The 21,532-nt window shown below is 46.0% G+C and overlaps 1 protein-coding gene across 10 annotated transcripts in view; it reads left to right on the forward strand.

Annotated features, from left to right (window-relative positions):
- The window catches only part of MVB12B (multivesicular body subunit 12B), a 228,186-nt gene that overhangs the window by 47,038 nt on the left and 159,616 nt on the right, over nucleotides 1–21,532 (forward strand). For all 10 annotated transcript variants that reach the window (XR_004262372.1, XM_032257265.1, XM_032257266.1 and 7 more), the window contains exons 3-5: nucleotides 9,355–9,462; nucleotides 14,891–14,987; nucleotides 20,397–20,526. Coding sequence is in view for 9 of the 10 variants with exons in the window: in XM_032257265.1 (XP_032113156.1) it covers nucleotides 9,355–9,462; nucleotides 14,891–14,987; nucleotides 20,397–20,526 (335 nt within the window). In the remaining variant the exon portion in view is untranslated. The remainder of the gene's footprint in view (nucleotides 1–9,354; nucleotides 9,463–14,890; nucleotides 14,988–20,396; nucleotides 20,527–21,532) is intronic.

Consider the following 21,532-nt stretch of genomic DNA (forward strand, 5'->3'; position numbering starts at 1 on the left):
TAGCAGACTGTTTTCAGGGCTTATCTAAGTTGCCTTATGTATCAGTACATCATTCCTTTTATGACTGAATATTATTTCATAGTATGGATATGCCACTTTTTATCAGTTGATGGGCATTTGGGTTATTTCTATGTTTTGGTAATTAAGAAAAAATGCTGTCATGAACATTCGTGTGCAAGTTTCTGTGTAGGCGTATGTTTTCATTTCTCTTGGGTATATAACTAGGAATAGAATTGCTGGGTCATATGGCAACTCTATGTCTCACATTTCAAGAAACTTCCAGACTGTTTTCCAGAGTGGCTGCCCCCTGTTACAATCCCACCAGCAGTGCAGAGGGCTTGCATTTGTCCACATCCTTGCCAACATTTGGATTGCTGTCCTTTTCATTGTAGCTACCATAGTGGTTCTGAAGTGGTATCTTGTTGTGGTTAAGTGCTTTTTGTGCTTTCTCTCATTTAATCCTTACAAATAATTCTATCAGGTATATATTATTTCTATTGTTATGTTTAGGTGAGGCTCAGAGAGTAAAAGAGTGACTTTGGAAAACCCTAGTATGTAAGTGGCAGAGCTGGGACTTGAACTCAAATCTAACTGACTCCAGAAGTCCAAGTTCTTGCCTGCTAGGATCATCAGGGAGGCTGTAGAGTGCTGGGTTCTTTCAGCCAGGCCCTAAATAATGAGATCATTTCAACAAGACAGATAGATGCAAGGGGGAGCAACATGAGCAAAGGCAGGGAGGTAGGAGATGGTAGGGCACAGTTAGGAAAGACCTATCTGAGGAAGGAGAACTAGAGTGGAGAAGGGGGTACAGTATCAGGAGGCCCAGAGGGGCTCAAGGCCAACAGGGCTGGGTGGTCCACTGTCTCCCCGTGCCCCGTGAGTGGAGAGGACCACCTAGAGACTGAGGGAGATGAGATGCATTGGTCTTAGGGAACATGTTTATGCTTTGTGTTTCTTTTGCTAAAAAATTTAGACTTCTCAGCTGAAAGTATAAGAAAATGATGCAAATAAAATCAGAACTGAAAAACAACTGAGAGTTCCTGCACTCTTCACTGGATTAGTCAAATGCTTCTGACTTTCACTTTGTATTTGTAGAAAGCATCTTGGGCACACCACCTGTTAGGGACTCCACGGATGGCTGGGTAAACTTCTTGCCTCTGCCGTGCCCACACTGCTCTTATTGAGTTTAAGTGGCTCACAGTTGGCCGCTGTCTGGCCTGGGCCAAGTGTGTGTGTTTCCACTGTTGATGATCTAACATACCCAGAGGCCTTTGAACTTCATTCTTGTTCATCGTGTCAGCCAGATATTTCCTTTGGAATGTCTGCAGAATTTCCTGGCTCCTTTGATTGCTTAATGTCTGCTGAATACACCTTTGAATTGTGGGTGGGCTCTCTTGAAACACCAGGGTGTAAACAGATTGATGAAATTGGTGGTTAGCATGTCTTTTGAGAGTTTCTCTTTGGCAAGGAGCACTCAGTTCCGATGTTGAAAAACCTCTGACGGTTGAAATGATTAACTGCACAGCTCCTCTTTAGGTGGCTTAGTTGGACAGCTGATTTACAAAGTGCTTCTCAAGTTTAAATCCAGCGGATTTTTATTTTTCGCTCCATCAAATGAAGTATTTACAATTGTTTTTCTTACAAAAGCTATATATGCTCATGACCAAAAAAGCAGAAGAAATACAGGCAAAAATAAAAAGAACATTAAAAATACTCATAATTTCAACTGTGCAAAGCCAAACAGTGGTTAATGTTTTGCTTTATATTTGCCTAGATCCTTTTCTATGCAGATAATTGTTTTGAAAACAAAATATAGGATTGTACTTTTTAAACCGTGTTGTAACTTACTCTTTCTCCTGAACTTTTCTGTTAGTTTGTATATGTGTACAAAGTTGCTTCAAATGGCTGCTGAGTCTTCTATTGTGAGGATGCCCTCTAATCATTAGAAATTTATCATCTCCCACTCTTGCCTTTATAAACTGAGCCCCGATAAGCATATCAATAAACACTCCTCCCATCTTACCAGGCTCCAGTTACAGAGCCCTACTTTCTGTCCCTTTAATACAACAACTTTATTTCTACCCTAGGGTCTTCACAGTAGCTGCCCCCCAGCCCCCAGGTCTTTCAGGGATTAAGGGACTCCCTTAAACCAAGGAGATTGCTTACATTTAACCTCAGGGGTCCCTTTACAGTGAGCATATTTTACAGGCAAGCCGCAGGTAGCCAGTCTCACTGTCCAGTGGGCTGTTCAGGGCTTCCTGAACACACATCATCTTCTGTGACTGCTACACAGTGGTCCAGAATGTGACCTTTGCACTCACACCAGAGAAGGCAATCAGAGACCTGGGCTATGTGAGACAGGGATTGGCAGAGCCCTGTGTGGATTCTGTGGCAGAGGCAGCCACCGTCCCAGGGACTCCCTGGGTGCTGCAGCTCCCCCTCCAGGCATCTGCATTTTGGGGAAGCCTAGCCAGGGGGAAGGCTGGAATCAGCTGGATGTGCAGCTTTGGACATTGTCACCCACTTGGGAACATATTAACAAGCAAACTAGGAGTGAGATTATGTTGCATTCATGTCCCTGATGGCAGCAGTAACAGCAGTTTGCCTAAAAGAAATAACCAATTCTCATACTGTCTTCCATATTTCCCCAGCTCTCTTTCAGAGTTAAAATTTGCTTTTACTTTAACAAAGTGATGCATGTGTGCAGTTTAAAAAATCAGAGTGCTCGTAATATAGCAGCCCCTGCCCTGTCTCCCCACCTTTGCCTTTTTGTTTCCCAGAGACACTTGCTTTCAACTTTTTAAGATTTTTTTCTCTCTAGTACTTTATCTCCTTATTTCTAAGTAATTTTACTATATTGCTTATTTCTTGACTATTTTCTTCTCTTATAATCTCCCTCCATTAAGCATTATCACAGTTTTTGCTGGATTAATGCTCAGTGTTAACATAGATTATAATGCAGACATTGGGTACCACTGAATCAAGTAACGTATTAGGACTGTGTTTCTTGGAATTACTTAAACTTGTTTCATTCATTTGAGGAGTTGTCCAGATGCCTATTGATTTTCACATTACTTTCTTAAAATGTCTTTTTAATTTTTTTTTTTTTTTTTTTTTGAGACGGAGTTTCGCTCTTGTTAGCCAGGCTGGTGTGCAATGGCGCGATCTCGGCTCACCGCAACCTCCGCCTCCTGGGTTCAGGCAATTCTCCTGCCTCAGCCTCCTGAGTAGCTGGGATTACAGGCACACGCCACCATGCCCAGATAATTTTTTGTATTTTTAGTAGAGACGGGGTTTCACCGCATTGACTGGGATGGTCTCGATCTCTTAGCCTCGTGATCCACCTGCCTCGGCCTCCCAAAGTGCTGGGATTACAGGCGTGAGCCACCTCGCCCGGCCATCTTTTTAATTTTTAAATTGATTCCTTTTTTTTTTTTTTTTGTCGAATAGCCTTAGGTCCATTGTTTTCATTGTTCCAAATGCTCTAAGGCAGTTGTCACATGCCCATCCCTATTTCCTTCCAACGAGTAAGTCCAGTTCTAAATGCTCTCCCCTCCACAACCCTCCTCCCCAGAGGTTGCTGCCCTGACGTCTCTTCCTTTCCCCGTCTGGGCCTGGGTGTGCTGCTGTCGCCTGGCTGCCGTGCTGTGTGGGTTCTGTTTCCTGGAGTTTATGGTTTCCCCTTTATTGATTTAATCCTCGGTTCTGCTGATGCATCTTCCAGTAGCTTCCTCAGAAAGGGCCCCTGAGAGATAAACTTTTTAAGTCCTTGCACATCAGCAAAGGTCTTTATTCCACCCTCACACTTAATCGATAGCGGGCTTAGGTGTGGAATTCCAGAGCTCCTCAGAATTTTGAAGACATTGTTATCTTGTCTTTTAGTTTCCAGTGTTGCAGTTGGGAAATCGGATGCAGAATGATTCCCGTTCATTTGTATGTGTCCCATTATCTCTCTCTGCAAGTATTTAAGGTGGTTTCTTTATCCCCTGTGTGGTGGGATTCTCTGTTCTTTTGTTTTAGGTGGGTCTTTTTCACCCACGTTGCAGAAACACTCAGGACCTCTAACTCAGAGGTTCCCCCTCCCCTCCATTTTTTATTTTAAAAATTCTTTCTGAAACTTTTGGTAGTTGGATGTCATCTCGACCCTTCAGTTTTCATTCCTATAATCCATCTCTTCATCTTTGTACTTTACCTTCTAGAAGATTTCCTCAGCTTTCTCATCCAGTGTTTACAATTCCTAATCTCTTTATATTGCCCTCAAAGTGTTCCTTTTTGAAAAAGTTTTCATCATATTCTGTTCTTGTTTGGTATTTGCAGTCTATTCACCCGTCCTTCTGAGGATTTAATTACAGGCTGGGTTCTCTGTCCTGAGCTGGTGCTGTTTCCTCCTATTCTCTGTGCTTCCTTCAAGCTCCCTTTTTTCTATTTTTGGCCCTTCTGTTGTGTCTGAGCCCGTCCCCAGTGCCTGGTGACCCTTTGTTATGGGTTGGCATTTAAGATGGAAGCACCAGCTCAAGGGTGGGGGGCCTGCTGGCTGGTGGGCTGCACAGCGGGGGCTACGAGCAGGAGCTGCCTCAGGGATCATGGGCTGGGCCACCCTGGAGCTCTCCAGAGACAAAGCCCTCAGTGTCAAGCATTCAGGGGAGGCTGCTGGAAGCAGGAAGGAGGGGGAGCCCGGGTAGTGGGGAGGGGCCTGCCATTGCCGTTCAGTGTGCCTGCACGGTTACCCCGTTACCCTTGTTTCCACTCTAAAGTGGCACCTCCTCCCCCACCTCCTCCCGACCTCCAACCTCCTTCCCCACCTGCCCGTGTTCTAGAGTCCTGAGCCATGCTGGGTTCCTTTCTGCAAAAAAAAAAAAAAAAAAAAAACACCTGAAACAGAAGTGGGCACCCAGGTGTCTAACCACTTTGTTTACGAACCTTGTTTCAGCCCACTGATTCAGCCTGAAACTTGCACTTGCTCCCCTGTCCCCACCCCAGTTGGTTTCTGGTTATTCTGGATCCTGGGGCTCTGCTCAGTATCCACCCCCATGGGCCCCTTAGGTCGCAACCCCTCCACTGGCTAAATTCCTTGCCTTCTGCTTTCTGCAATGCCAGGCCCTTGTGCTACCTCTCCCCTCTCGCTCTTCATTGTGGAGGCTTCTGCACTCTCCACTTGATTGTTGTTTTAGAGGAATCCTGGCAGGAAGAGGGATAAGGTATGTGTACAGTCCGCCACTGCCTTGCCCTAGGCCCCTCCTCCTCCTCAGAGATGGCTCCTACTCCCGGGGAAGAAATGCTAGGAGAGAGGTTGTGAGAGTGTGTGAGTGAGTGTGAGTGTGCAAGAGCATGTGCGTGCATGCACGTGTGCGCGTGTGTATGCGAGGCTCTGAAACAGACTCTGAAGGTTCTGCAGTCAGCAGACATTCCACGTTGTCTTGGGTACAAGGCGGCAAACATACAAGGTAACCAAAAGAGTAGGTGGCCTCCGTGCTGAAATGGGTATGTGACTCAGAGTGGTGATTCTGAAGGGGATTCACTCAGCTCAATGATTAAATCCTGGACATTTCATTTAAAACACTTCCCGTTACCTTACTTGGGAAGCTGGCAGGGTATGTGGCTTTTCACACTGCCCTGATTACAGAGTTGACTTGTTCATTTATTCTTTTTTTTTTTTTTTTGAGACGGAGTTTCGCTCTCGTTACCCAGGCTGGAGTGCAATGGCACGATCTCGGCTCACCGCAACCTCTGCCTCCTGGGTTCAGGCAATTCCCCTGCCTCAGCCTCCTGAGTAGCTGGGATTACAGGCACGCACCACCATGCCCAGCTGATTTTTTGTATTTTTAGTAGAGACGGGGTTTCACGATGTTGACCAGGATGGTCTCGATCTCTTGACCTCGTGATCCACCCGCCTCGGCCTCCCAAAGTGCTGGGATTACAGGCTTGAGCCACCGCGCCCGGCCCTGTTCATTTATTCTTTAACAAGTTTAGATGGAGCCCATCCATGTCAGGCACTGTGCCTGGCACAACGGTTAAAATGGCAAGCAGAACAGGCACTGCTGTTGTCCCTGTGAAGCTTAGAGTCCAGGGTGGGATAGCAGGAGGAGGGCAGACGTTCCTTGTACAAGTATATCATTTGTGTTTGGAAAGATCAGATTTAGTCCCAGATATTGGCGCTGAGCCCTCAGACGACAGAGGACTTTTTGAATCCAGATGTAGCCTGACATCACTTTCAAGACTTGGTTCGCTGTCAGAGCAGATGTCCCCTTTTTTGGTTTAGAAACATTAGCACTGTCTTTGGAGTGCTCATGCACTAAGGCAGGCACTCTGCATGTCCATGGTCTCCTCTGCCCCGGCAGTGATGCCCACAGGGAGAGGCAGCATGTCCACTTTGCAGAGGACAGGACTGGCTTAAGCCATTGGGCCTCAAGTTCAAGTATGCCTGTGAATTCCTTGCTGCTCATGCTCTATACAAAGTGGTCCTCCACCCCACACCCCACCTCTCCCCAACTTTCTGATGCTGGGACCTGAGGCTGACTGCTGAGCTTGTAAGCTTCTGCAGGGGCACCAGGGGGGCATGGGCAACATCAGGTAGACCCTGCCTTGAGTCAGGTGTGTGGGATCCTCTTGGGGTTGTGACTTCAGCCACATAGACAGATCATTTATCTTGCAGATCATTAGCTCTCCTGACTTGGGATGGAAAGAATTTAGGTTATTAGGCACCTTTATGTGACCGGGTTGGGAAGAAGCCCCTGGGTACATCTTATTGCTGTAGGGAAGACAGGCCAGAAATGCCCACCTTGTTCTAGCAGGGCCGCCTTCCCAGTGTTCTCAAGGAGCCAGGAACCCACATCGTACTCCTCACCCAATACCTGGTGTTATGGGTCCCTGCACCGTCCAGCCCTCTGGGCTCCGTTCCAGAGCCCTGCTCTGCCCAGCACCACCTTCCTTGGGGGTTAGGGGAGGTGCACACTCGCGCTCTCTCTCTCTCTCTCTCTCTCTCTCTCACTCTCACTCTCTCACTCTCTCACTCATTCTTCCCACCTTACCTCCCTGGGCTCCTTCATGATGCCTTTACACATTTTTACGTCATTGCAAATGAGTTTTGGTCCAGGTCAAAGCTGGGCCTTGGGTCATCCTTGTTTAATGCTTCACAGATAAGGATTGGGAGAACAGTGAAGTGTAGGCTCAAACAGAGGAGCCCACACTGCCGGCTTTTTCCCATTACATTTTCATTTCTCACTCAGAAACTAAGGATGGTTCTAGCAATGTGGTGAGTGGAGAGAATCATCACTGGCAAACCCTGGAGACCTTTCTAGTGTTGTGTTAGAATGCACACCCGCCTCTGTGGGATTCCCAGATACCCAAACAAGCCCTTCTAGACGCCCTTGTCTGCTGGAAGGCTAAAGGCACAGCTCCCTGTCTTCCAGCGCAGCTTGTGGTTAGAGTGTTCTGCAGACAGTTTATCAGAAATTATGCATTTATTATAGAGAGACCATGGAGGTTCCCTAATTCCTTTTGTTTACAGCATGTTTTATTTTTACATTTTAGTGGTTCCGAAATTGGGATGCATCTTAAAATAGACACACATGTTTGGGTGTGGTACTATACCTTTTTGTGTGTGAAGGGGTGTTCCCCAAATGACTGCATCCTAGAATTGAGGAAATACAGTAAAAAGTGCATTGGGAGAAAATCTTTCAAAACATAGAATCCGTGGGAGAAAACAAGCATAGGACGTCCTTCGTGGTGGAGGAGCTGAGACTACTGCCTTAAATCTCATGTTTCTCTAGAAACTCTATGTGTCACCATTAATGGGGAAAAATGCCTACCTCCATTCCATCCTGTTTCTATCTGTGGGGGTGACATACTTGGAGAAACAGTTCCTAAAATTATCCCCATACCATTCCTCCTTCAGCTTTCAGGTCAAATATATTTGCATCTTTATCATAAGGGCCTTTCTTTTCCCGTTGTTATATTTGCTAATTTACAATTGTTTGGTTTGAAAAACAAGCATTTTTTCTTTTGCCTCCTGGCCTTTCGGTTTTTCTAAGGCAGCCTCAGAGAGGGTGGCTGTGGTGGGCTCCAGGAATGTCCTGGGAAGCCTAAGCCCGCTGGGCTGGGGTCCTGGCACCCGCCTCCGCCATGAGCATGTGACAGGCAGAGGCCATCCATGTGCTGTGGGGCCCGCCATGCTCTGTGTAGAGCCTGCAGTCAGTGTGCAGGATGGGGCCGCATCAGAGCAGTTCTGTGTGAAGAATGGAGGCACTTCCAGCAGTTTGTCAGGACGGGCAGGAGCTTGTTAGGTCAAGGACTGGATCCCAAAGTCTAAAGCTCGAAAGGAGAACCCAGAAGGAGTCCAAAAGTGAACTGCTCAGAGACTTCCTGCAGAGTTTATTCCAAAACGGGTGCTGCTCCTCAGTCTTCCTGGATGCCTCCCTTCGAGGTGCTTAACGGAAGGCATGCAAGGTTGAGTCATACTCTCACAGGGAGGCTGAGGCAGAAAACAGACCAAGCCCTGACCAGCAATTCACAGAGCAGTCTGGAAAGAAATAGGAAGAAAGCACCACCCTCTTCTAGCCTCCTCCTCCTCTCCCATCTCCTTTGCACGCTCTCCCCACAAAGCCGGGTCTTTCATGCGAATATCCCCTAGCCCAGCCCCAGTCTAGGTCACAGGGGCTTTGATACTCAGATCAAGGCTGGCTGGTGTCATTCTCAGACACTTCCTAGTAGAGAATTTCTACAGCTGCAGATGAGAAAATGGCTTCCTAGTGAGACTAGGAACAAGGGACCGAGTCTTCTTTTGTTTTTCTATCCTGATCCAGTTTCTGACCTTGAATACCACTCTCAGGGCTTGTACCAAGAGGATGCAGGGTGGAGTGAAATGTTTCTGACTTCCCTCTCCGCCCCAGCCTCCAGTAGAATCCCATTGACTGAAGCACCCAGCTGGCCCCGGGGCCCTAGAACAGGAGGCTGTGTCACCCTCACTGCAGGCAGTGGCCCCTCAGGTGGCTCATCACACCCTGTGGTCTCCTTTCTTCACCCCTGTAAGTGGTAATAGCTGCTTAATGTGCTGACTTACCCAATCCCTTCTTGGTCCATTACAACAAAAGTTGCTCTTTTCTCATTAGAACCATTTTTGTCAGGGCGTCTTTAATCAACAGCTTCCCCAGGGAAGTATTTTTAGAAGTTGTATTTTTCACACTTTCCCATTTCCCCTTTTGGAAAATCTCATCCCAGTGCCTAGTGAAATGAACTAATGAGATGCCCGGAGAGCCCGGGCCTGTGTTAATTGGAACATGCAGAAGAAGTGGCCACGCACACCTTCAGCTCCTTCCTGCCTTACCTGCGGTCCTTTTCTCTGTCTCTTTGGTGTAGGTTGCACAGACAGCAGATGGTGTGGATGCCGACCTCTGGAAAGACGGCTTATTTAAATCCAAGGTTACCAGATACCTGTGTTTCACAAGATCATTTTCCAAAGAAAATGTAAGTCTAGTCGTAGTTTCTGTTTGCTGAGTGAGCGCAAGTAATTTACATTCCTGTTTGGAATTTCCTCATTTTGTTGTTGTGGTTTATTTTCATTGCCATATTAATTTATCTGTGGTTTTAGGGAACTGGGTAGAATCAGCAGCCAGCACTGTGTTTCATTTATTAACAGTATTATTAACCACGTACCCAAGTGTACCGTGAATTCCATTAAATTGTGTTCTCAAAAGGAAACCAGGAAATTTCTCTCCCAGCTCTCATTTGCCTACCTTTCCTCCAAGCAACAAATCACAGGGTAGTGCGGCAGTGAGAGTTCTCCAGTGGAGCGGGATTTAATGCTGGCCAGCAAAGGCAGCATGGCTCAGGGAGGGCCCATATGACCCCACTCCGTCCACAGACATCATGCCCTTGCTTCCACAGTGACGTTTCTGCTCCCTTTGAGTCTCTATGTGACATAGCACATTTCATTATTTTTGTGGGTAAGTATCCACTCATGCAGATTTCTCTTACTGTGCTTTTTAAAAATACTTGCACCTGTAAATTAGGAAACTTTAAAGACATCTACTACGGTTTCTTGTTGTTGTTGTTTTTACATCTAATAAGGTATTTTAATAGACGAATTAGAAAAAAAGGAAGTAGCTTTAGTGAGTATCTTCTCTGTGCAAGGCCTGTCCTGGGTACCTCATTCTGTCTGCACATAATCTCTACAAGTGGAAGTTTCTTTCCAGTGAAGAAACTGAGATCCAAGAGGCGATATGCTTGTTCAAGGTTACTTCTCTTCCGTAGCCCCAAATAGGGAGCAGTTGGGATTTTCATTTACAGAGCTAACATTTCATTTTTGGTCAAATGTTATTGTCTCTTTGTCATGTCAGTTTTTATTTTTGGAAATCTTTTTATTGATTTATTTACTGTTATAAATTATAACAGTAATATTTATTTGTGGTTAAAGAAAAAAAACTGAACCCAGATAACGAATATCCTCATTCAACAGCATGAAATGAGGAAAGCATTTCAACAGCATGAAATCTGCCACCTGGGGAGAGGAGGGTGGGTCCATCGCAGGGTCCTGGCATGTCCCCTCAGTGTTTTCTGAATGTAGACCATCACGTGACTTTCTGGCTTGCACTCTCCTGTACCCCCATTCCTGTTGTTTGTTGTTAAGTCTTTGGTAGGAGAATTATTCTGAACATATTTAGGACTGGGAGAAAAGTCATTGCTTTATTTTTTCCCCCTAATTACAAGAGCAATATATGCTCATTGTAAAGTACAGAGTTTATAATGGAGTCAGGGAAAACCTTGGCACAAAAGACTGGTAATCTTCTCAATTCAGGCATTTGAGTATATTTTAAATACCAGGAAGGTAGCAGGGCTAAAGCATGGACAAGGGCACTGTGAGCTTATAATGAGTCCCCACAGGTTCCCCGGCTCACTGAGCAGCCGAAGGAAACACCCAAGCGTGGGCTGAAGGCTGAGTAGAGGCTTCAGTTAAAAATGAGTAGAGGCCAAAGAGGCTTCAGTTAAAAGTGGCCCGAGGACAGCCGTGATCTCTGTGATCATTTTTTATATTTGTTCTCATTGCATTTTACCCCAAAGACTGTGGTGTGTTGGTACCTAGGCTAGCGGAGTCCCCGCATACCTTGGAATGGGGACAGTGACAGATCTGAATGTGACAAAGACAAGTCACCGGGGCTTGTTAGCATTGGGTGTCGTGGGTAAATGTATTAGAGAAAACCTATTGATTTAGTCAACATGTGTTGAACGTTAAAAAGATATTTCTTGGGCATGATGAAGGGATGTTAGAATAGGACAAAGGCAGTGTGAGAAGCCTCTGCCTCGCTTTTGAAGCAGTGCATATTGTTTTTGGAAAAAGAATGAATGGATCCGATACTGGGATCCAAACGATCGAGTTCCAGCGGTTGGAATGGGCCCTCTTGCCAGCCCAGGAGTGCAGGAGGAATCAAATATTTTAATATGTTACAGCCAGTCTGTGCTGGCCCTGTAGTCTAAACCAAGACTTTGAAGAACATAATGTTTTACAACTGTAAAGGAGGGATGTGGGATCTCCAGACTGGACAGATTCTTAATTAGGTGACTTGAGACTCCCAGCGTAGGAGTTTTGGGAGACCCCTTTGGAACCTAAATTCCTTTCCCCCAATAATGCTATTAATACAGAAACCTGGCTTTGGAGTGACATTGCTTCCTGGGGAAGGATCGAGATTAATTGCACTTTTCATGCCCTGTACTTTCTGCATTACCTGTAATAATAATGTACATAGATTAGGTAGGGAGGATATTAAACAGAAGGATTTATGAACATTTGAATATTAAGTTGGTTATCTGTGGCTACCTTAAATGCAAGGTTGTCAAAAATAATTACAGTATACTAGCAAATACTGGCTACCAGAGACAATATAAATACCCTGAGTCAGTGCATATTGGGCTTTTGGCATGAATCATTTGCTCAACAAGGATTGGGAATACGTTCTTCATATTTATGAGGAGGAAATGAAAGAGAGCACAGATGGGGGAGGGGAGAGGAACAGGCAAAATTAATGGTGTCGCAGACCCACTGTATTAAACCCAGTACAGTGGCAGCCCTGTGTGAGGAGGGACCACACTTGGGCTGTGGGGGGCTCTGACAGTGCAGCCTCCCATCTTGTATGCATGCAAGGGGTTTTCCATGCTTTTCCTTTTTTTAAATGGCCGCACCACTGATGTTCATGTTTTAAAATCAGGGACATTTGTAGAGTGTGTGGAGGGTGAGGTCACTAAGTGGCTTGCAGTTGACTTCTGTAAAACCCAACTTGTTAAGTAGAAGACATTTGGGAAGGATATTGATGAATGCCCATCCATCTGCAGGGCAGGAAAACATACCTAGTTGTTAATTTCTCAATGCAGAAAGCAGTGATGACATGGAAAAGCAACTGCCATGAAAAAAAATTATGATAGATTAGGCCAGGCGATTCTGAAAGCAGCTGATGCTTGCAAGTTAGGTTAACAGTTCAAACGCTTCCTACACGGTCAGAGATTTATTCCACGTTCTGAGGTCCCACTTACCACTCACTAGGCTGTGCTGTACATTGTCTTCCTGAAGCCCAGCTACCTGGAATGTCAGAATATTAATTGTTGCCAAATATGATAGTTCTGAGAGAAAGAAACGGTTTCCTGATGGCAGTGCCGTAAAAACACTGATCATAGATTATACTTGCTGTTTTGACCTTCCTAGTTAAATTTTAATAATTTATTTCATTTGTATACTTTTGGTTGATAATATATTTATTATATTTATTAGTGTATATCAGTACTTTAGATATTTTTATTATATAGTTCAGATTTGACATCTCAGCAAACCCAACTTGATGTGTGTGTGTGTGTGTGTGTGTGTGTGTGTGTGTGTGTGTGTGTGTATTTTATTAAGACAAAGTCTCCCTCTGTCGCCCAGGCTGGAATGGAGTGACACAGTCTCAGCTCACTGCAACCTCCGCCTCCTGGGTTCAAGCGATTCTCCTGCCTCAGCCTTCAGAATAGCTGGGACTACAGGTGCCCACCACCACACCCAGCTAATTTTTGTATTTTTTAAAGTAGAGGCAGGGTTTCACCATGTTGGCCAGGCTGGTCTCAAACTCCTGACCTTAAGTGATCTGCCTGCCTTGGCCTTCCAAAGTGCTGGGACTACAGGCATGAGCCACTGTGCCCAGCCAATTTTTACTTTTTATTTTTTTGAGACAGGGTCTCACTCTGTTGCCCAGGCTGAAGTCCAGTGGCATGATCTTGGCTCACTGCAGCCCCAACCTCCCAGGCTCCAACCATCCTCCTACTTCAGCGTCCTGAGTAGCTGGGGCTACATGCATGAGCGCCACCACACCCAGCCATTTTTTTTTTTTTCATTTCTGGAGATGAGGTTTTGCCATGTTTCCTAGGCTGGTCTCAAACTCCTGAGCTCAAGTGCCCTATCCGCCTTGGCCTCCCAAAGTGTGGGGATTATAGGTGTGAGCTATAGCACCTGGCCTCCAGTTTGATTTCTGACTCTGAGTGGCCCAGTTGAAAAATGTGCCCCCAAAATTAATTTATTCAGCAAGTAATTGCTGAGTACCTGCTGTGTGGCAAAAACCATGCTAGGCTTGTATTTACAGTAGGAACAGAGATAGGTTTGGTTCTCATGGTTCTTAAACTCTAGAAGGGAGACAGATATTAAACAACCCCACAAATTGATAGGAAGGGAAAAAGAAAGTGCCAAGAGGGAACATGACACAGTTTAGATGATGAGAACTCCCTGCTTGGATTTCAGAGACGTGGCACAGTGCAGGTGGAGGTGGGATCTTGGCTCCCATGCGCAGAGATGGAGGCAGCAGCCCTTCTTCTCTAAGCAAGATGGAACAACAGCCTGAGAAGTTGCTGTCCAGGGCAGAGTGATGGCTGACCAACTAGATGCTTGTCCAAGGATGCTGAACAAGTAAACGGAGAGCATGCTCACGCTGGGCTTTGGGGATGAGGCACTTCTGCAAAATGGGCACATGGAGTGCACTGCTAGTATCCTAACAGGAGAGATTTGAGATTAGAACCCATCATTCTTTCCTTAACTGGCTCTGACTAGAGAGGGGGAACCAAGCTGCAGATTACTCTGAAGATTTTGATGAAATCTCCAAAGTGGCCCCACATATTTAAGTTGTAGGGTAGATATCTTTAGCGCTCATTTCCAGCTTGAAATGCGGGCTGCAAGTGCCAGCATGTTTGCAAAGAGCTCTCTCTTGCAATTACAGAATAGTCTACTGTCTTTGAAAGATATTTTTACACTAGTTACAGAAACTGCGCACTGTGGACCCCATACACTACCACTAAATAGAAACTTTAGGAGGCCCTGGTGCATGTCATTTTAGAAGATGTGTAATATTGAGGCAGCAGGGCTTTCACTCTGTATTAGTTTATGATTCTTGGGATTTTGCAGAATGTATCTAGCAACTGAAATGTGTGTCACTATGCAGACTGGTGATCACTTAGGAGTGTGATGGGTTCCCTGTCGGGTTTACGTGCAGCTCTTCCCTATGAGTGCCTCAGGAATTTGTCTTTCTAAAACCTTCTGGCCTTGAGATCTGATGCTCAGGGCTGAGTGGCAGCCTGGTCCCAGGACCTGTGAGCACAGCTGCCCTCTGCTGAGTTATGTCTAGAGCATCTCCTGGGTTGCTCCGAACTCACCAAGGCCGTGTCTGAGTCAGTGGCTTTGAGGTTCCGCAGATGAAATTCCTTCCCGGGGGCCGCACGAGTCCCTTTGTAACCACTGGGGAACATTAAGTGTCGCCTACTCTAATTAACCTGCTGTCATAAAGCTGCACAAGTCATTGTGTTAAATATGCATCTTGAAGCCAAAATGGCAAACCTACCACAGGCATGTTCAGATTAATAGTCTGTATCTCTTTTCTTTCTTCCCAAGAGTCATCTGGGGAACGTGTTAGTAGATATGAAGCTCATTGACATCAAGGACACACTGCCTGTGGGCTTCATCCCAATTCAGGAGACGGTGGACACACGTGAGTCATCCTTTAGTAGCACTCGTCACAATGAGGGTTTTCTTCTTCCAGGTATATTTGTAGGTGTTTTTTATGTGCATTTTTCTTCAGAAATATTTTAGGAGGACTTACTGCGTGCCCATGAATAAACCCTACTGCTTTTGATGTGTGTCTGGCTGGGTTCTCCAAGGAGTTTGCAGATATTCTGGGTAGTGGCATGTAAATGAGCAGAACATCCCTTTCTTTTAGAATGGTGCTCCCTGCTGAATTGGCTCACTGGGGAATAAAATGGTGAAACTGGATATAGTTTGTCTCTAGTCCTGCCTCTGGTGTTGCTGAAGCCAAGCTTGGCACAAGATCCAGAAGGAGGCAGAAAGAAAACAATCAGAAGATGCCCAGAGAATACAAGACCAATAACGTGCCCATTTGGGGCCCATAGAGCAAGAAAGAAAAGTGAGAATCAGAAAGACTGTGAATTAAAGTTCACAGGTTCGAATTGGACTGAATATTCTGACCCCTGAGCAGTGCCGAGCAGAAGTGAATTACTGAGGAATCACAGTTTCTTCACGGTGCTGGAGCGCTTGGAGTGTCTTGATCCGCACATGGGTGATTAAATGGTGCTGGAAAACTTCTGGCAATTGGGCTTCCTTGTGTTGGTGTAATATAACTTACCTTGTTTCGTTTTTAATCACTTGTCAGCCAACCTTAGGATATCTACAACAGTGAACACAAAAAAAAAATACAGAGAATCCTTTTGTTACAACGCAGGATTCGTTAATTAAATGGTCTGTCTCATTTTCTGTCTCATACTTTATTCTTTCATAATTAGCCCCACTTTGGTCCCCCTATTTTTTGCTGTTTTCTTGCTATCACTTCATACGATATGAACTAGAGTTTCTATCTCTATGCAGATCCCACCTAACTGTTATTTTCATGAAACCAGCAGACCTCGTTGTATAGCATGTTTTTATTTTCCTGATGGCCTCTTCACATTTCGACATTGGATTGCTTTTTGTCTTTTGTTACTGTATGTATTACCTGATATTCATAAGAGCTGATATTTAGTATGCATTTACTGTATGCTTACCCCTGTGATAAAAGCTTTGCCTCCCTGATTTCATTTAATCTTCAGAAGACCCCTCTTTAGAGATGGGCATTATTATACCCATTTCACATATGAGAAAAATGAAGCACTCACTACTTAGGGATTAAAGAACTTGGCCAAGGTCATACATCTAGAACTGGAGGAATAACTAGAATACTCACATACGTCTTAACGCCAGCCACACTTTTTAACCACAGCACCACACTGGAAGAGCATGTGTAAGCACCTTTTACAGTTATCTTTTATATTAATATATAGAGTTTTAAAAAATTAAGATATAACTCACATACCATGCAATTCACCCATTTGACATGTACAGTTTGGTGGTTATTAGTAAATGCAGAGTTGTGCAACCATTATTGCACATTCTATCACCCCCGAAACGCATTATCAGGATATCACTCCATATCCCTTAGTAACCACTCTTATTTCTCTAGAGTCCTCACCTCCCCACTCCCCACCAGCCCTAGGCAACCACTGATCTGCTTTCTACATAGATTGGCCTATTCTGGACATTTCATATAAATGGAATCACACAGTGTGTGGTCTTTTGTGACCAGCTTCTCTCACTTAGCATAATGTTTTCAAGGTTAGTCCATGTTGTAGGATAGACCATTGCTTCATTCCTTCTTATCACCAAATAATAGAATATTATATGGATATACCACATTTTGGTTATTCATTCAACTGATGTATATCTGGGCTGTGTATACTTTTTGGCTGTTAGGCATGAGGTTGCTATGAACATTCATGTGCAAGTTTTTGTGTGGACATGTTTTCATTTCTCTTGGGCATCTACCTAGTCATGGAATTGCTGGGTCATGTGGTAACTAGGTATGTTTGAAGAACTACCAAATGATGCTTCAAAGGAGCTCCACTGTTTCTTATTCCCACCAGCAGTGTACGTAGGTTCCAGGTTCCCCACACCTTCACCAGCACTTCCTTATTGTCTGTCTGTTTGATTCTATCATCTTAGTGGGCGTGAAGTGGAATCTCCTCGTGCTTTCTGTTTGCCCTTCTCTGATGGCAGATGACGTTGAGTATCTTTTGACGTGCTTGTTGGCCATTTGTATGATCTCCTCTGCTTAGATCTACAGTTGTCTCAAAGACTTGGATTGATTTCCTGCGTTTCCCATGTTTTTCAGTTTTAACATTTGCGTTGGTGTTCGTTTTTTGACAGTCCATTGACCTTGAATGTCTTTACATTGATATGCTGTGGAGCCACAAGGGGTTTTCCATTCTGCATTTTCCTCTCAGTTAATTGGACCAGTTCACTGAGGCTCTGTCCTATCTGGGCTTGGGGCAGCTGCTGGGGGGCCAAGGGGTCCTGGTTGGGAAGTTTCTCCCCTGTAACTGGGAGTACACAGGTTGTTGTCCCAAGTGTGGACTCTGCGGTTGTCCTGGGCCCAACGCCAGGTGCCTTGTCACACCGGAGGGTGGGTGGCTGGGAGCCTCTTCATGTCTGGGTCTAGCAACATTTCCTGGAGCCTTTACCCAGGGGACAGAGGAGCCCACGCTGACCAGTTACGCCTTATGGTCAGCTCTGTATTGTTTGAGAGTATTCAAGGCCCTGATTTTATAAAGTCAGCCAAAACCAGGAGACTCCTGTAATTAATTTAAAATATAGTTTGCTGTAATCCATAGCACTGAAAAACTGGAAGACTGTTTGTTTTAGTAAAGTGCTGTGTACTTTCTCTGTGTTCATTAGCATGACTGAACACATTTCTATTGACTATGTATAATATGTTTACTTAAAATTAGGCCTGCTTAAGCATGTGTAATTAGTGGCTCCATCTCTTACCCCGAGTTTGCTGCAGACAGAGGAATGGAGCCAAGAGCAGCATGGCAACAGCAAGTGAAACACCCAGTGTTAGTTTCCCTTGTGTAACAGTCTCATCTTCTTCGCACTTTCAAAGGCCAACCTGATGAGCTGATAATCTTTGAAGGTGCAGAGTGGCTGTGAACAGTGCCCACCCCCACCCCCCAGGTTGCGGTCCCAAGTGTGGACTTCAAGGTTGGGTCTCGTCACACAGGAGTGTGGGCAGGAGGGAGCCTCTTCATTTCCGGTTCTAGGGTCATTTCCTAGATGTTCTGCAGTGTTGGGTCTGGATTCAGAACTTTGTTTCTCTCCGCTTGTAGATCTGCTCTTGCTCTCAGTTTCTGTGCCTGGAAAACCCACTATCCGACTCTTTAAAAAACAAACTTACATCACTAAAAACATAATAACAACAAAACAATTCTACTGATTTTCTTGTTCTCCTTCCCCCCCACGCACCCCGCCCCTGTAGTAAAACCCCCGGGCAGGACTGTACTTCTCCTCATTCTGTTCCTCAATTTGAATGTGCTATTGAATGTATCATTTCCTGCCACGGAACTGCAAGGTCTTGAAACCCAATACCAAGTACAGGCATAAATTACACATTAGAGGCTTGCTTGTCAATAATGACAGTAAGATTCCATGCAGCTGTTCTTTACTGAGCACTTACTATGTGCCACGTACTGGACTAAGTGGATCATATGTGCTGGCACAGTGCAACCAGCCCACATCCCTGTGTGGTGGGTTTCATTAACTCCCTTTTACAGTTTACCAAGACCCAGAGAAATTAAGTAACTTGCCTAAGGTCACAGGGCCAGAAAATGGTGGAGTTGGGATTTCAACCCAGATCAGTCTGACTCATGTATTAAATGGCTGCAGCTGGTTGAAACTCAGGTTTAAAAGCACAAACACACATATCCCATTGGTCAGCACTGGAGGTTGCTCGGGGACCAACTTCTTACTCTAAGGCTTGATAAGTAAGAGAAAAGAATCACGTGCTTATCCTTTATTTCCTATATAAAACTTATTTCAGGAAGACCAAATAGTTGATGAAGGTAAGTTATGTATAGAAGGATTCTAGCTTAAAAGTGCAGAAGGAAGCCAGGTGCCATGGCTCACGCCTGTAATCCCAGCGCTTTGGGAGGCCGAGGCAGGCGGATCACGAGGTCAGGAGTTCAAGATCAGCCTGACCAATATGGTGAAACCCTCATCTCTACTAAAAATACAAAAATTAGCCAGGCGTGGTAGCACATGCCTGTAATCCCAGCAACTCAAAAAGCTGACGTAGGAGAATCACTTGAACGCGGGAGGCAGAGGTTGCAGTGAGCTGAGATTGCGCCACTGTACTCCAGCCTGGGCTACAGAGCGAGACTCCATCTGAAAAAAAAAAAAAAAAAAAAAAAAAGCAGAAGGAATAACAGAGTTCAAAAATCACCATTGTGAACCTTACTAAAGTATGGATCTTAGCAACAGTCATCAGTGGGTGAGAAAGTGCTCAAAGGATGGCCGTTGGGGAACTGTGTGACCAAGGTCCCAGGCCAACAACACCAGCAGAACTCAGCAAGAATGGCCCAGCCAGACCCCGGGCCTTGCTACATGACAGGCTAGAAGGACATGTGCCTCTGGGCAGCATGTGCACCTAAAAGACCTAAAACCTGAGTCTAATCGAGGCCTTAGCTCTGTCAGTCTACAGAAAGCACAGGGGAGGGACCCGATTTCTCCAACCTGTCAGTGCTCTGAATAAAAGGGAGCAGGAGTGGTTTTTCCAGAGCCAAATGGACTGGGAGGCCTGACGCCCAGAGGCAGCGCCGTGTCATCCTGCAGATCCCGACACAGGCAGAATGGAGAAAATGTGCATGGAGACTCTCTCTTGGATGATACTCGGGAATTCTGTTCATTTTGTTAGGAATGGTGATGGCATGGTGGTCTTTAAAGAAGTGTCTATCTGAGATGCCTACTGAGATATTGATGGCAACATGACCTGGTGTCATCGGGGATTCATTTTAAGTATCCAGCAAAACTGCAGGGCCGGGAAGAGAGGAAACCAGCTTGTCCATTTTGTGTGGTATTGACACTGGGTGGTAGGAACACGTGGATTCGTTCCACTATTCTCTCTGCTTTGGGGTATGTTTGAAGATTTCTGTAATAGAAAGCAGAAAAGAAAAGAAGTCCATGTGGTGAAATGTGAACGCGCGGGGAGTCAGTGCAGGTTTCTGATGGCTGAGCAGTGAGCAGATTACGGTTGTGGCTCTTAGAAGCCACCAGGTTTACTGCAGCGTGTGTGGTCCTCTCTTCAGCAGGGGGTGTCTGGGTTGGCCCCTGCATGCAGAGCAGGGTGACTGCAGCCCCAGGGAAGGCAGGCGGCAGAGCCCAGCCCTTCTGTCCAGCAGCTTAGGTGACCTGCCACTTCTGCTGCCAGGAACGGGGTGTGACAGGGGACGTGGGTTTCAGAGTAGAAATAGTGGCATCTCTGGAAAACTTATACCTTTTCTGTTGTCCTTTCCTTCAGAGGAAGTGGCTTTTAGGAAGAAGAGGCTGTGCATTAAGTTTATTCCACGGGATTCAACAGAAGCTGCGATTTGTGACATTCGGATCATGGGTCGGACCAAGCAGGCCCCGCCTCAGTACACATTTATTGGGTGAGTGTTAATGACAGGAATCTCAGCTGCTGCTCTTCCCTGAGAGCGCTCAGAGCACTCCAGGCAATGAGGTCCAAGAGGTTTTCGCTTGGTCCCCAGGCTCTCAGCCACCGGCCTCCATCAGTCCAGCACTCCCCGCTGCCCTTCCTGCTCAGCTGCGGCCTCTCCGCATCTAGGCTCGCTCTGCTGACTCCACCTTAGGGCCTTTCCTCCCCTGCCCTTCTGCGCATTCACCCTTGCAGCTTCTCTGGGTCCTTCCCCGACGTCCTGTGATGCCACTGGCCTCAACTCTCCGCACCGGTTATTCACCCTAAGAAAGGTCACAGGGACCTATTTTGTACCACGGGGCCAAGGCCACTGGTTGTGGTCGTGAGTGAGGCAAAGGCCCTGCTGTCACTGAGCTGATGTTCTAAAAGGGACAGATGAGCAATAAGCAAGAAAATAAATGAATTAATTCCGGACAGTGAGGAGAGAGAAACACAATGATAAAGAGCGGGCTCCTCCGTGAGGGGGTCAGGAAGGTGATGCTTGAGCAGAGACCTGAACGTCAGGAAGCCAGCCATGCACAGATGTGAAGCAGAGCCTGCAAGGCAGAGCAGAAGGAGAGACGCGGGAATGCGCGGGCCACGTTCTGGGTGCAGAATGCAGCCCCGTGCAGCCGCAAGAGCCAGGGAGAGTGCTGGGACAAGGGTGAGGGTTGGCAGGACCTCCTGGGACGTGGCCTGGAGTTCATTCCAAGCACACTGGAAAGCCAGCGGAGGGCTCCAAGTCAGGAGGAAACACAAATGCTACACAGCATGATAATTCCCCAGTAAGCAGGGAACTGCCAAGGCCTGGGCCTGTTTGTGCCTTGTTCCTCCTGTAGCCTCAGCACCGAGCATGGGCCTGGCTCTGTTGTGGCTCCATAAATACTTAGTACAGTGGAATTCCAGGGTTTCACCCAGGGATCTGTGGATTGTAAGTGACAGGAAACCCAACCCAGTTTGGCTTGAGCAAAAGGAGGAAT

The sequence above is a fragment of the Sapajus apella genome, unplaced genomic scaffold, assembly GCF_009761245.1.
Source record: "Sapajus apella isolate SASKATOON/1434 unplaced genomic scaffold, GSC_monkey_1.0 scaffold97, whole genome shotgun sequence".
NCBI lineage: Eukaryota > Metazoa > Chordata > Mammalia > Primates > Cebidae > Sapajus > Sapajus apella.